This window comes from Drosophila virilis, chromosome X, assembly GCF_030788295.1.
Source record: "Drosophila virilis strain 15010-1051.87 chromosome X, Dvir_AGI_RSII-ME, whole genome shotgun sequence".
NCBI classification, from domain to species: domain Eukaryota; kingdom Metazoa; phylum Arthropoda; class Insecta; order Diptera; family Drosophilidae; genus Drosophila; species Drosophila virilis.
In genome coordinates this window covers 3,411,600-3,424,796 of record NC_091543.1, presented here as the reverse complement: position 1 = coordinate 3,424,796, position 13,197 = coordinate 3,411,600, and the positions used below count along the sequence as shown (strand labels likewise).

The 13,197-nt window shown below is 40.7% G+C and overlaps 1 protein-coding gene across 5 annotated transcripts in view; it reads right to left on the bottom strand.

Moving 5' to 3' along the window:
- The window catches only part of LOC6634444 (uncharacterized), a 33,450-nt gene that overhangs the window by 3,822 nt on the left and 16,431 nt on the right, over positions 1-13,197 (bottom strand). For all 5 annotated transcript variants that reach the window (XM_002058023.4, XM_032440437.2, XM_070208193.1 and 2 more), the window contains 6 exons: positions 11,090-11,266; positions 5,496-5,708; positions 3,215-4,033; positions 2,367-2,546; positions 1,884-2,312; positions 1,377-1,821 (listed from right to left, as the gene is read on the bottom strand). In XM_002058023.4, coding sequence (XP_002058059.1) covers positions 1,377-1,821; positions 1,884-2,312; positions 2,367-2,546; positions 3,215-4,033; positions 5,496-5,708; positions 11,090-11,266 — 2,263 coding nt within the window. The remainder of the gene's footprint in view (positions 1-1,376; positions 1,822-1,883; positions 2,313-2,366; positions 2,547-3,214; positions 4,034-5,495; positions 5,709-11,089; positions 11,267-13,197) is intronic.

The following is a 13,197-nucleotide window of genomic DNA, read 5'->3' as shown; positions in this document are numbered from 1 at the left end:
AGAGAGAGAGAGAGCGAGAGAGCGAGAGATATAAAGAGCGAGAGAGAGAACAACAACAAACAACAACGACAACAACAAAACAATGGAACAACATGGGAGAGAGGAAGCGAGCAACAATTACAGGGTATACAGGGTATACAGCACGGAAAGGGTATATAGTTTGTGTCAAAATTTTGGTGTAATTGCGGGCATTAAATACCTAAAACTATGTTAAGCACCTTAAATTAAAGCCATCGTATTACTTTCCAGCTTTTACTCAGATTCAATCTACAAGTTTCCGCTTATTGAAATCGTATTGCGTTTCAATTTTCAATTTTTAGACTTTATCTTCATCTTTTAGTCGATCTTAAGCTTCAGATAAATCTTTAACTATTTTCAATTTAATCTTATTTTAATTCAATTTCAAATTTCAGTTTTCAACTTTCGACTTCATTTCAATTGTGGCTTTCAATTTCAGCTTCAATCCGATTTCTTATTTCAATTTCAAGCAGCAATTGAATTTATGGATACGAATCAGCTCATAGTGTCTGCTTTCAATTTGAACTTCAATTTAAACATTTACTTAATTTCAATTTTGTCTTCAATTAAATGAAATGTAATTTCCTGCTTGCTTAAATTTCAACTTAATTTTCTATATTAATTCAAGCTCAAATTTGCGTTTTATTTTTACTTCAGTTTCAGCTTTTAATATAAGCTCCAACACTACCTTTCTATTTCAATATTTCTTTCAACTTACAAATAAACTTCAACTCAGATTTCAGTAAGAATTTGAATTAATGCGCCTAAAAATCACTTTCAATGTAAATATTAGCATTCAATTTCAAGCTTTTAATTTCCACTATCGATTTCTACTTTCAATTTCTACCATCTACTGTGGGTTTTGAGTTCAATTTCAATATCAGTCACAACCTATTATAAACACGACACTTGAAATTTATTTTTAGTTTCAATTTTGAGTTTTGCTCCTTTCAACTGTGGCTTTCAATATTGATTTTAGCTTCTACTAAAAAAATGTACTTGCATTTCAATCTGAGTTCATAATTTAAAAATAATTTCAACATTTAATGTAACTTGATCTTAATTGAGCTTAAATGAGCTTCAAATTAAATTTTAACATTCAATTTTAGCTTTCAATTTTAGCTTTCAATTTCGACTTTCAACTGTTGCATTCAATTTCAATATCAATCTGAACTTATAGAAATTTCTGCATTTAATAACTCTATTTAATTTCTGATTTCAATTTCCGCTGTTTGTATTTTAGTTTTCATCTGAACTTACAACTTCGACTTTCAATTTCGTTCTTCAATTTCAATTTTCAATTGAACAGACTGTTCAATCAGTTTGTATGTTATTTATCAGTTGAAAGAGGCACTCACCTTCTGACAAGGATGACAATCGTGGTGATAACAGCGGCCAGGAAGACGAAGCCACCAAAAGCACCAAGAGCCACAATGGCGCCCAGATTGAGTTTGGCCTCTTTGGTCTCCTTGCGGTCGGGATTGTCGACGGCGAACGGAACGTTGACATTGGGCGATTGATTCTGTCGTATGTTGACGCTGTCCGCAATCTCATTATCCTGCGGATGCGAATTGAGTATGATCTGCTGTGTGTTTCGCGTGCTCGTCTCCAGCGTGGGACGCGTGCGCGCCGGAGTCGGCGCATAGGTGGACACTGGCGCCGGCGCATGCTGCGTGGTGCTCGTGGCCGGCGTGCTGCTCGGCTTCTTGGGAATGAGCACGGGCCGGACGGTGCGCCGGGGCGGGAACTCCTCGCGCACCGTGCCCGGCACGGGCACATTGATGTTGTCCTCCTCGGAGTCGGCTACGGATTGGATTGCGTTTAAGAATCTACCTACGCTATGCTCTGCTTCCGTCTTTACTCACCCTCGCCGTTGATTTCCACGTGCGGCGTGCTGTGACTGGGATGTGGATGCGGATAGCTGGCTGCGGTGCTGGGCGTGGCACTGCTGCTGCTGCTGCTGCTGCTGGAGGAGGAAGAGGAGGGACGATAGGCGGGCGTGCGGCTCGTGCTGGCCGTGATCTTGGGCCTATACGAGGGCGGCACGGGCGTCGCAGCCGTAGAGGGCGGCAGCGGTGGTGCGGCGGGCGTGGCCAGCGTGGAAGGCTCCAGCTTAATGCAGCGCGGCAAAGCGCTGCTCCACTGTCCCGTAGCCAGGCAGCTGAGCACACGCGGCCCCTCCATGCGGTAGCCGGGTGGGCAGCTGATCTCCGCCTTGGAGCCGTAGTAGGTGCCATTCGGCGCACTGATTATCGTATTGTAATAGTTGCCCGGCAGCGTATCGCACTCGACAACTGTGAAAATGCCAGGATGAGTCGGTTGCAAGGATTTCACAGACATGGACTTACTCTCGCAGCGTGGCGGCGGTCCATTCCAGCGCTCGTCAAAGTCGCAGGTGAGCAGAGCGCGTCCGATCATCTCGTAGCCCTCGTCGCAGGCGTACTTCACCAGGCTGAGGTAGCCGACGGTGCCATTGAGCAGCCCGTAGGAGCCGTGCGCTATGCTGGCGGGCAGGCCGCATTCAATGTCTGAAACGAAGGCAAAAGCCATTCAAAAACTCTCTCAGAAAATTTAACCCTAATCCCACAATTTGTATGATGTGACTTAACTCTCTTTGAGATTGAATCAATGTGTGAAATGATTGAAACGAACCATTGAAAAGATCGTAAGGGAATGATTGACAAGAACGATTAATTGATTGAAAGCAATGCTTGAATTGAACAATTGAAATGAAAGATTGGATTGAGCAATTGAATTGATTGAACGATTGAAACAAATGCTGAAAGTGAATGATTGGAATGAACGATTGATACGAATGATTAAAATTAACGATTGACACAAACTATCCCTCTTGAACCGAACGACTAAAAGGAAAGATTGAAACGAATGCTTGATGACTAACATGAATGTTTGAATTGCACAATTGAATCGAACGTTTAATAGGAACAATAGAAGTGCATGGTTGAAGTGACGAATGACTTAACTGAATCATTGAACGGGCACCAATCAATCAAAAGATTGAAAAGAATCGAAGGGAACGATTGAAACGATAATCTGGAACTTAGTTCCATCGAACTCATCCAGAAAGATTTGACTTTCAACTAGGCTTAGGCATAAGTACTTATTCTTATGGTCTCCACATGATACTCATGCATCCAGCCCGGATCATCTTCTTAGTCTGCTGTTGGGTACTTACATTTGCAGACGGGCGGAAATTCGTTGTAGAAGCCGGTCTCGAGGCAGGTGCGTGTTGCAGGTCCCACAAGCAAATGATTCGCATCGCAGCTGTATTTAATCTGTGCGCCAACCTCGTAACCATTCAGCGCAATCATAGTGGAGTTCGGCGGCTGTTCGGGCCGGCCGCAGGTCTTCGGCTGATGCTGGCATATGAAGTTGAGCAGCGTATTGCAGTTGGTGTCGCTCCAGAGCCAGCCCTTGGAGCCGTCAAAGCGGGCGCAGTCCTCATCGCCGCCGGGATGATTCCAGAACGAGACGGTCAGCTCATCGCCATTGACCCACTTCCAGCTGCTGCGATCGCTGCCATCGCGCACAGCTCCCATCCAGTACTGGGAGCTGATATCGCTGCGATGGCGACGCCACAGCTCCCAGCTGATGAAGCCCTGCAGCGCCGGATTGCTCTCGCTGATCAGCGTGCCGCCGCGCGAACGGCAGAACGACAGCGCGTCCAGAAAATTCAACGGCTGGCGATTGTAGAATATATAGCATTTGCCATTGTAGGAGGCCAGTGCGCCCGGCGGCTGATCCCGGAACGTGGGACAGCGTTCGATGGGCAACGCCTGATCCGTATAGACGAATGCCTCGCATATGGACAACGGATTCGGTGTATTGTTCTCCAGATGTACGCTAACAAAGGCGCCCGGCATTGGCGGATTGCATGGCAGGAAGAGCGGCTGTCCGGCCTCCAGTAGGCCCGTAAAACGATTGCATATTGGATTTGTGCCCAAATCCGGACGATTGTTGCCAACGCGCACCACAATTGTCGCCGGCTTGTTGCCTGCAAATCAATAAGAAGAAGACGAAACAATGAGCAGCTATGGCAAATGTGGCAAATGTTGCATGCAGCATGTGGCATGCGGCATGCGGCATGCGGCATGCGGCATGTGCAGCGGGTCAGTGAAGTTCAGTGCGCAGTGAAAGTAATCATAAATATTCGGCTGCCGTTCGTGCCCCAGCACCTGCCCCCGCCTCCGTCCCGCCGTCTCTGCCCCTGGCCCTGCGACAGAGCCGCCGCTTGAAAATCACATAACATTTTTATTTTATTTTCTTCTGGCCTGTGGCAGCCACAACTTGTTGCAGCCAAGTGAAAGCATTTGGGAAAAAAAAAACACACACACACACACACATTGACTGACTCGTCCACCACCTCGTCCCACCCTTTGCCAACCTGCCAACCCGTCCGGCGAGTTCGTGCCCAATGCTGAGCGCCTGCAAAAAAACAAACTTCGCAACTAACTGAAATTTGGCATCGAACTGGGCTTAAACCTGCCTTTTTATAACTGGAGTGGATTTTAATGTGTACACGAAATGTGTTATGTCGTTATAGCCAGATCCGATTGTCTTCTTCTATGCGATCTCCTCTACAATATATCCATCTATCTGTTGCAGGCAGCACTTAGATCAGACCTGATCGTAGCTCTATGAATATCTGCCGTAGGAGCGATAATTCTAAAAGTAGTTTCCTGCATGAAAAACTTATTGCTGACCAAGATATCCTGACCAAGCCTCTCACATATAAGCTAAACTATGCTGCTTAAACACGAGCCAAATTCTATCAAGATCTCGCATCTAAGTATATTATGAAGTTCTATGGGAAGAATCGAAATAAGTTCTTATATTGCAAGCTATTCCGTTTTTCGAAGATATTTTCGTCAAGCGTTACGTATCTGTAAAAGTATTGAGCCTTCCGAGATAAGTATATCTTCTTCCCAGATTCTCTTTCAGTAATAATTCCCCAAACTAAGAACAACTACAGGAAAGCTTCACTTTACTAAGCTTCTCATTTTTAGGAAGCTTTTAATATGTCTAATTACACACTCAATTTCAAAGTTATTCCAGCTAATCGCTTATAAAGCTTTCTATAAATAAAAGAGCTTCAAAAGCAGCGGAAAACCTTCAGTTAGAATCTTAAAGCTCAACTTTGCTGGTTATGCTGTGAGCTTTTCTTTTGTGAGCAACTGAAAGCTCTTTCTAAAGCTTGTCAAAATAAATGAATGCTTAACTTTTTTCGCATTTATATGAAAAGCAGCTTACAGCTTTTGCTTAATCAAATTTTTAATAGTTAAAAGTTGTTTATAAAGCTCCTGAAAGATCTTCAAATTGTTTTTGTTTCTTAAATTCAACTTGGCAGCTATTTTTTTTAAAGTACTTAACTCTAATAGTGAAATACCTGAAGCTTAAAGCTCTCTTAAAGCTCAAAGCTTCACTTATTTCAAGGAATGTTTGATTGTGGAACTTACCGCAACAGGATTTACCAAAGTCCAGACGCACCAGCTGCACCATATAGGGCTCCAGCAGATTGACGTACCACCAGGGCGAGCGTTCGGGCTTCGTTAGGGAGCACGTCTCCGGCGTAAAGAAGGCCGACGTGGAGCCATCGATGGCCTTCTGCGGTGCGCCAGCCCCATCCGTTGATATTTGCATCGGCGCCTTGCCAGCGGCCACATTTAGCACTGCAAAGATGAGAAATATTTTGCAGAGTTAAGATTCGGAGAGATTCGCATACAGATTGAGTGTTTTGTCTGCCTTCAGGCTTTTGTCTTATTGTTTTTGGCGTGTTTTTCTTTTTCGTCATTTCCCAGGCCAAGACAAGGTCTGCCCAACTGGCCAGGGCTAGCACAGTGCGCCGCATAAGTCTGTGCCTGGCCCTGACACGCTTTCTGGGCTACAAAACGAACAAATTTAAACAACAAATCTAACTGAAACAAAAAAGTTCTCTCTGCCTGCAAATTTGTCAAGTCAAAGTCGCCAACTCGTCTGACCTCCACTGGCCAATTAGTTGAGCGAAGGGGCGGGAGGCGGGACGGCTAGAATCCAGCGAGTGTTACAAGGCCCAAACAAATTGTGGGCAACTGCGAACATATCTCAGAGTGCATAACTGGGAAGTGCCTGATCTGCATATACCCTATAGATCTGCTTCGTAGATGCCCTGAAGATACCCTGTAGATACCCTGTAGATACCCTGCAGATACCCTGTAGATACCTTGCAGTTAGCTAGTAGATACTCTGTAGATACTCTGTAGATACCCTGTAGATACTCTGTGGATACTCTGTGGATACTCTGTAGTTACTCTGTAGATACCCAATAGATACCCAGTGGATACCCTGTAAAACCAGCTCGCTCTGTTTTTTCTTGCTTTGGTTCCAGAATTTGTTTGAGATTTGCAGCCTTGTACTATTTCGAAGTTTACAGTTCGATCTTCTTGATATTTTCAAGGATTTAAAATGGCAAACTGTGTGCATACCAAAGCGCAAGTTTATATCTGCAAAATGTAAGATGTGTCTTCATGTCTATTGACTATACGAGAGGCTAGAGACAAAGCTCTAATACTTTTCCACTTAAGCTTGAGCAACCTAGTCCCAAAATGAATATTTATTATTTTTATAAAATTTTAGAAGATATCGAGGAAACATTCTAAGCCCATGCTGTGTATATTATGGAAAGAATATCTATCTAATATGTCAAGTCTCTTCCTAGTTTCCGGTATCGATTCGTTCGAACAGAGTTACAGATAGACGAACTTAACTAGATCGACTTCGATGGTGATCCTGTTCTTGAATATGTCTACTTTTTGGGCTTAATTTGAGCCTCTTTTCTTATTTTCATATGTTGCTTTTAACATTTTTTTTTGATCATTTTGAATGGGTACAGGGCATAACATATATATTTAAGCAAAAGTGAAATTTTGGATATTTTTTTTTTCTTTCAACTTTTTCTTTCAACTGTTTTTGTTGTTGTTGTTGTTGTAATTGTTGTTGCTTGGGCTTAATTACATTGCTACGCACTTGTGTGTGTGTGTGTGGCAGCATAGAGATTCATTAATCAGATGCATCTGTCGGATAAAAGGCACTCGGGCTCACTCAGCTCTAAAGCTAGGCAGGCAGCGGCTCATGACGCGCTCTCAGATCGCAGATCGCAGATCGCAGATCGTAAAAAATCTTCCTCTTCTTCTTCTTCTACTTCTTCTTCATTTCTTTTGGCTTGAACTGACTTTCTACAGAGCAGAGCAACTGCTTCCACTGATCCATGCTTATCTGGCTGGCAGGTGCCTCCACTTGGCTCCACTTCCAGCTCCATTTCGGCTTCAAGTTCAAGTTTCAGGTTTCAAGTTTAATTGGATACTCGGCTTTGGACAGCTTTGTGACAAATGCATTTGCATTGGCGATTTAATTTCAATTCAATTTCAATTTAATTACAATTATTTTTACAATTTCATGTTAAGTTTGCAGTTTTCTGGCTGGTTTCCATTTCTATTATTTATTTTACTTCCAACTACTTTAACATTTGTGTTTTTAAAACAATTTTAATAAATTTTTTTTTTCAATTAGATTAAATTTTCATTTTCATTCAATTTTAATATAGTTTCAATTCAAATTAAATTTCTGCTCAAGTTCAATTTTATTAAATTCAATGTTGATTTGATTTAAATTAAATTAAATTGAATTTTATTTATTTAATTTTATTATTCATTTTCAATTCAAGTCAATTTAAATTCAATTTTATTTTATGTTAATTCAAATTGAATAAAGCATTTATTCAATTTGATTTAAAATCAATTTCTATTCAATTTCAATTTGATTTAAATTCAATTTCAATTTAACTTAATTTTAGTTCAATTTAATTTTATATTTATTTAATTTTATTTAAATTGTAATTCGATATATATTTTATTTTGATTCAATTTTTATTCAATTTCAACCGATATTTCAATTGACAGATTTGTTCTATGTTTTTCTGACTTGAAATAAGCTGGTTTCATCAATTATATTTTAATTAGATCAACTTTTAGTATCAATTCAAATGTTAATCAATTTCAATTTGATTTAAATTCAATTTCAATCTGCATTATCCAAATCACTTTTTAATTGAAAGTTTCCACAATAAATTTTGATACCTTTCCATTTATTTTAACTTCACGCAGTGAACTCCGTCGTTTTTTTGGTTCTAGTTCTCCAATTTCTTGTTTCAATTCGATTTCAGCCTTTCAATTTCGCTGTCTCCTCGCAGTTTCAGTTTCAACTTTAACCTCACTTTTAAATGCTTTCCCTCTGTGACAAATGGCTTTGAACTGGCCCACTTTTTTTCCTGTTACTATTTCTGTTACAATTTTCAATTTTCGAACTTCAATCTTCAATTTCCATTTGATTTGAGCTCTCAACTATTCAGTTGTGCGCGCCACCGCCTGCTGCGTCATCGTATCCCAATCATCGGCACATTCAATTTTGCGCTACGCTCTTTCAATTCTTCATTGTTCAATTAATCAATGAAACTTACGATTCGTACCGCCGGCTGTTCGTTGCCATCATCATTCAGTTCGGACAATTTGTCTGCAGGGCGCAATTTGCCACTCGAAAATCAGTGACAGCCGTAATTCAACAACAAAAAAAAAATAAAACACACACAAAAACCGTTAACGCTTTTCGAACTATTCCCGAACCGTAGTAGCTGGCGACAAAATTGACACGCACACCAAGTCATGTTCAGCTGACCCTCAACCTAATCCCAACCAGTTGCGACTGAAGAATTCAAATGCAATTCTGTTCTATTCTTGTATAAACCATGCATCATTGAATAAGTTATCGATAAATTGTGTCGCAGATCGATTAATTAATCTCGATATAGGTATAGACAGATCGTTTGAATAAGATTCAGGTATCAAGTGTGAATACCAGCTCCAACAGGATTGTATTTACGAGCCATAAGCCTCATCCATAGCTCTCTCTTATAATCGAGTATGACGATCGAGTTTTCGATCTCAGATAGATATTAATACAGAAGTATCTATCAAGTGTACACATCAGCATTAAGCCCGGCCACATCGAGCCCTAACATGCATCAGCAGTTGCCTCAGTTATCGATCAATGTAGTTGACTATCGATAAATGTTGTTGACTATCGATTAGTTACTCGAAGCTAAGGATAGAGATTTATGCAAATATAATTATCAAGTGTAGCTTTGCATAATATTTACGAACTTCACTTAGTTATCGATAAATTTGATCGATCCCACCCAAGATCAAAATGGAAGTAGATATGAAGATATCGATTCATAGATGTGAAAAAGCGGGCTTCAGACTGTATCATCATTTTTTCATTGGTTCAAACCAAAAGTCAAACCGGCGGCGTTTTCTTCGACTGGCAGCCTTGATAGCTCTTCGCAGGTGCATTTACTAGTCAGGTATTAATTGTTCTTCCCAGTTGAATAGAAAGAACTGCGCAACTGAGGAGGTATTCGGGTTGGGCATGCAGGCAGGCAGGCAGGTTGAATCGTATCTATTACAAAACAGTTGTAAGTCAATTCGAAACTGGTTTGACTAATGACCAAAATATGCCCCGAAACAGTTATGCAAACTAATCCGTGAAAAGAAAAGAGAATAAAACGAGTTTGCAGTCGCGTGGGCGTAGCTAAACGATGTTTAGAAAAGAACTATTTCTGTTTGAGCTGTTACTTCAGACAGACTCATTCAAGACCGAAGTGCAGCATGCGATTCCGAATCTTTGTCAATTCAACTTTGTTTTGTTTTAGTTTCAAAACAAATGTTAATTGAATTTGAACTTAACTAAAATTTGGTTTCTCTGCATAAAAAATCCAATTTTTAATTCAATTTCGACATGTTTTCTATTTAGCTTCAATTTCAATGCGATTTGCGTGAACCGCTTCTGTCAATCAATTTTCACGTTGTTTGCCTAACGGGCGGAAGTTGTTGTCAAGTCAACTCCACTTGGTAAATCACTTAGAACATTATTTTTTTTATAGATCTTAAATGTTGTCCGTGGTGTTTGAGACGAGCCACAAGAGAAAAAAAAAACAAACACGAACACGAAACGAACCACCAAAAATGTGGGTCAATTCGTTGCGTTCAATTCTCAACTCGCATTTTTTTTTTGTGTACGCTTTTTTGTTGTTTTTTGTGTCTGTGTGTTCCGCCTTTCATCGAGAAGACACACACTCGCACACAAAATTGTGCGTCGTGTTAATCATGTTTCACTTGGCAACTCCACACGACAACTTTGCATTTGGAATTGGTTTTCGGATCTGGGATTCGGGTTTGAAATTGGAATTCCGATGGCGCGTGTATCATTGAGAACGTTCGATTCGTCGTTTTGTTGTTGTTGTTGTCGTTGTTCGTGGTGAAAGTTGTTGTGCACATATGGAGAGCACATGCCTTCGTTTTCAGCAGCTACCTAGTTGAAGGTGCTAATTGACTCTACAAAATGCTCAACTGGCCAATTGGATGTGGCAAGTTTGTGGCTTAAGTCTTTTGTTTGCGTCTGGCACTTCTGAATACCCTCTATTTGGTGTGGTGCAGGAAAAGATAGAAAAGCTAACTTCTAAATACCCTATATAAATACCACGTAGTGAGCACTAAATGTGGCAAGTTTGTGGCTTAAGTCTTTTGTTTACTGCAGACACTTTTCAATACCCTGTCCCCATTTGATGTGGGTAAGGAAATGATTGAATAAGTAGGGGAAGATACCCAAATACCCTATATAAATACCCTACAATGTTTATGTGTTTGAGCATATTGTTTGCGCTAACAGGGTTTTTGCTAGTCGTGCTTACATTCCGTTGTTGGTCACGAACGAATGTGCACTATGCTGAGAGTAGAACAGAAGATTTCTTTTGGACAGTATTCAAAACAGTCACAATATATGTTTTGGCTTCTTAAAACATCTTGATATCTTAAAAAAGGGTATCTGCTAGTCGTACCCTTTTAGAAGCAAACCCGGGTCAGTCATAAAAGTGGAATGTGCCGAAGCCAAATGTGATTTTGTGATTTTGTTGTTTACAGGGTGACTGCCAGTCGAGCAGTCTCTGTTTTGGTTTACTTACCACAGAAGGGTATACCCTCTGGCACCCATTGGCCCTTGTCGCAGACACGTCGCGCAGGTCCCAGCAGCTCAAAGCCGCGCTCGCAGCTGTAGGAGGCGACGGTGCCCTGCGTCAGGTTCGCGCTGGAGAAGACGACGCTGCTGTGCGCCGGCGAGCCCGGAAAACTGCAGTCCCCATCTGTAAGAGAGAGCGAGAGCGAGAGAGAGGTTTTAGTTAATTTTTGTAAATATTTCGAGTGAAATTTGTTAATAAATTAATATGCATTTATGCATGGGAACTTCTAACCGCCTATTAAAAATTCATCAATAATCAGCGCTGCGAATTGGCCTCTGGCCAGACAACAACTGAGTGAGCTCTTAATTTGGATGAGCGCTAGCATCCAAGTTGAACTATCTTCCCAGCCATGCATATAATTGTAAGCTATAGTACTAACGATTCGCGCTGGAAGAGTTGGCCCTAGTGTTCAGGATTTCCAGTCTCAAAATTCCAGGCCAGGCTCTACTGAAATTCTTTAGCTATAGGGCCTAAGCTTAGTTCCAGAGAACTGCACGACAAAAGAGAGCAGACTTTCATAACACCCTTTATTTCACGAGCACTGCAAATCCACTTCTATGAGTGGAAATGGAAGCACCAGGGTAGAAAACGGGTGAATTAATTGTTGATAAAATACAAGAAATATACTTGAACTATGCATAACAATCAAAAGCTGAAACTCAGCACAGAACGTGAAATATGTACGAATACAGCCCAGCGTATGCGACATTTTCAAAATTCCAAATAAAGTAACATTTCAATGGAGATTAGGAAATACATTGGAGCACCTTTCGAGCCGGAAATTATGATTGCAGTTGCACAAAAGAAAAACGCGCGATTCAATTCGAATCCTACGGGCAACTCTCTGGCGGACAACTCATAATATTTCGACGGCAATGTCGACATTTGTCGGCCAACAGCCTGTCAAATTCCCAAGTCAACTGGCCAACTAGCTGGCCAATGGCTTTCGACTGGGCAATTAAGCAAGTTCCGTTCCAGTTTGCATTTGCACGCTGGACACCAAGTTGTTAACTTGCTTGTTGGCGTTGGCAAAACGCCTCAAAAATGCAAAGCATTCGGCATTGCAAAATGTTCTCAGCCTCTGTTGTTGCTGTTGCCTGCCTGCAATTGCTGTCAATGCAAAGCGTGAGAAAAAGTCCACAACAACAACAATAACAACAACAACAGCAGCGACAACAATCGCTGTCAAGCATAAGGTAACAAAATGCTTCTGATTGTGCGATACTCTACTCTGGCTCGGACAAAAGCTTAAGAATTTTGTACGTGGCGTGCAAACTTCCTTTAAGGCAACACTCTTCCATATATTTAAGGGAGTGTGTGAAAAAGTCGGACTAAAAAGTCAGGACCTATAAGCAAGCCTACCTAACAAATTCGGCGCGTCTAGCTCTTATAATTTATGAGATATGCCCAATCGATATTTATCGATTTCAAGCATCAAGTAGGCAAATATCGTAGAAATACATATCAACTACTATGTCTTTAGAATATTTTCCACTAGCTATACTATATAAATATTTGCTATATATACCAAAGAAATTAGTTGTGTCATCGATATTTATCGATATACACGTATATATACGATATTTATTGATTTTAAACTACATATTGTCAAATATAGAATAAATACTTTGAAATTGTAGTCTGTAGTTTCCGTTAGCCACATTCCATCAATATTTATCGATTGTAATACCAGATATTTAGCATATCAGGCCTTGGCGTAATTTCGATACTTGTCGATAATAAGCAACATATTGAAATATATCGTATAATTACTATAAGCTTTTAGTCTCTAGCTCATAAAAACAGCTCCCACTAGCCATATTCCATATCTATTTAGCAGATATGCTTACAGAAATCTGCATGTGAAATCGATATTTATCGATTTTATGTATATGGCGGCAGATATAGAAAGCTACTTAAACGGCTTCTGTGTACTATAAGCAATGTGCAAGTATACTGTATATGACTTGTCTCTAATCAGGTGTGAATTACGCATGAAATAGTTTTCCACCTAAATTCCACACTATATTGTGGAATTTATCTATGTTTTACTT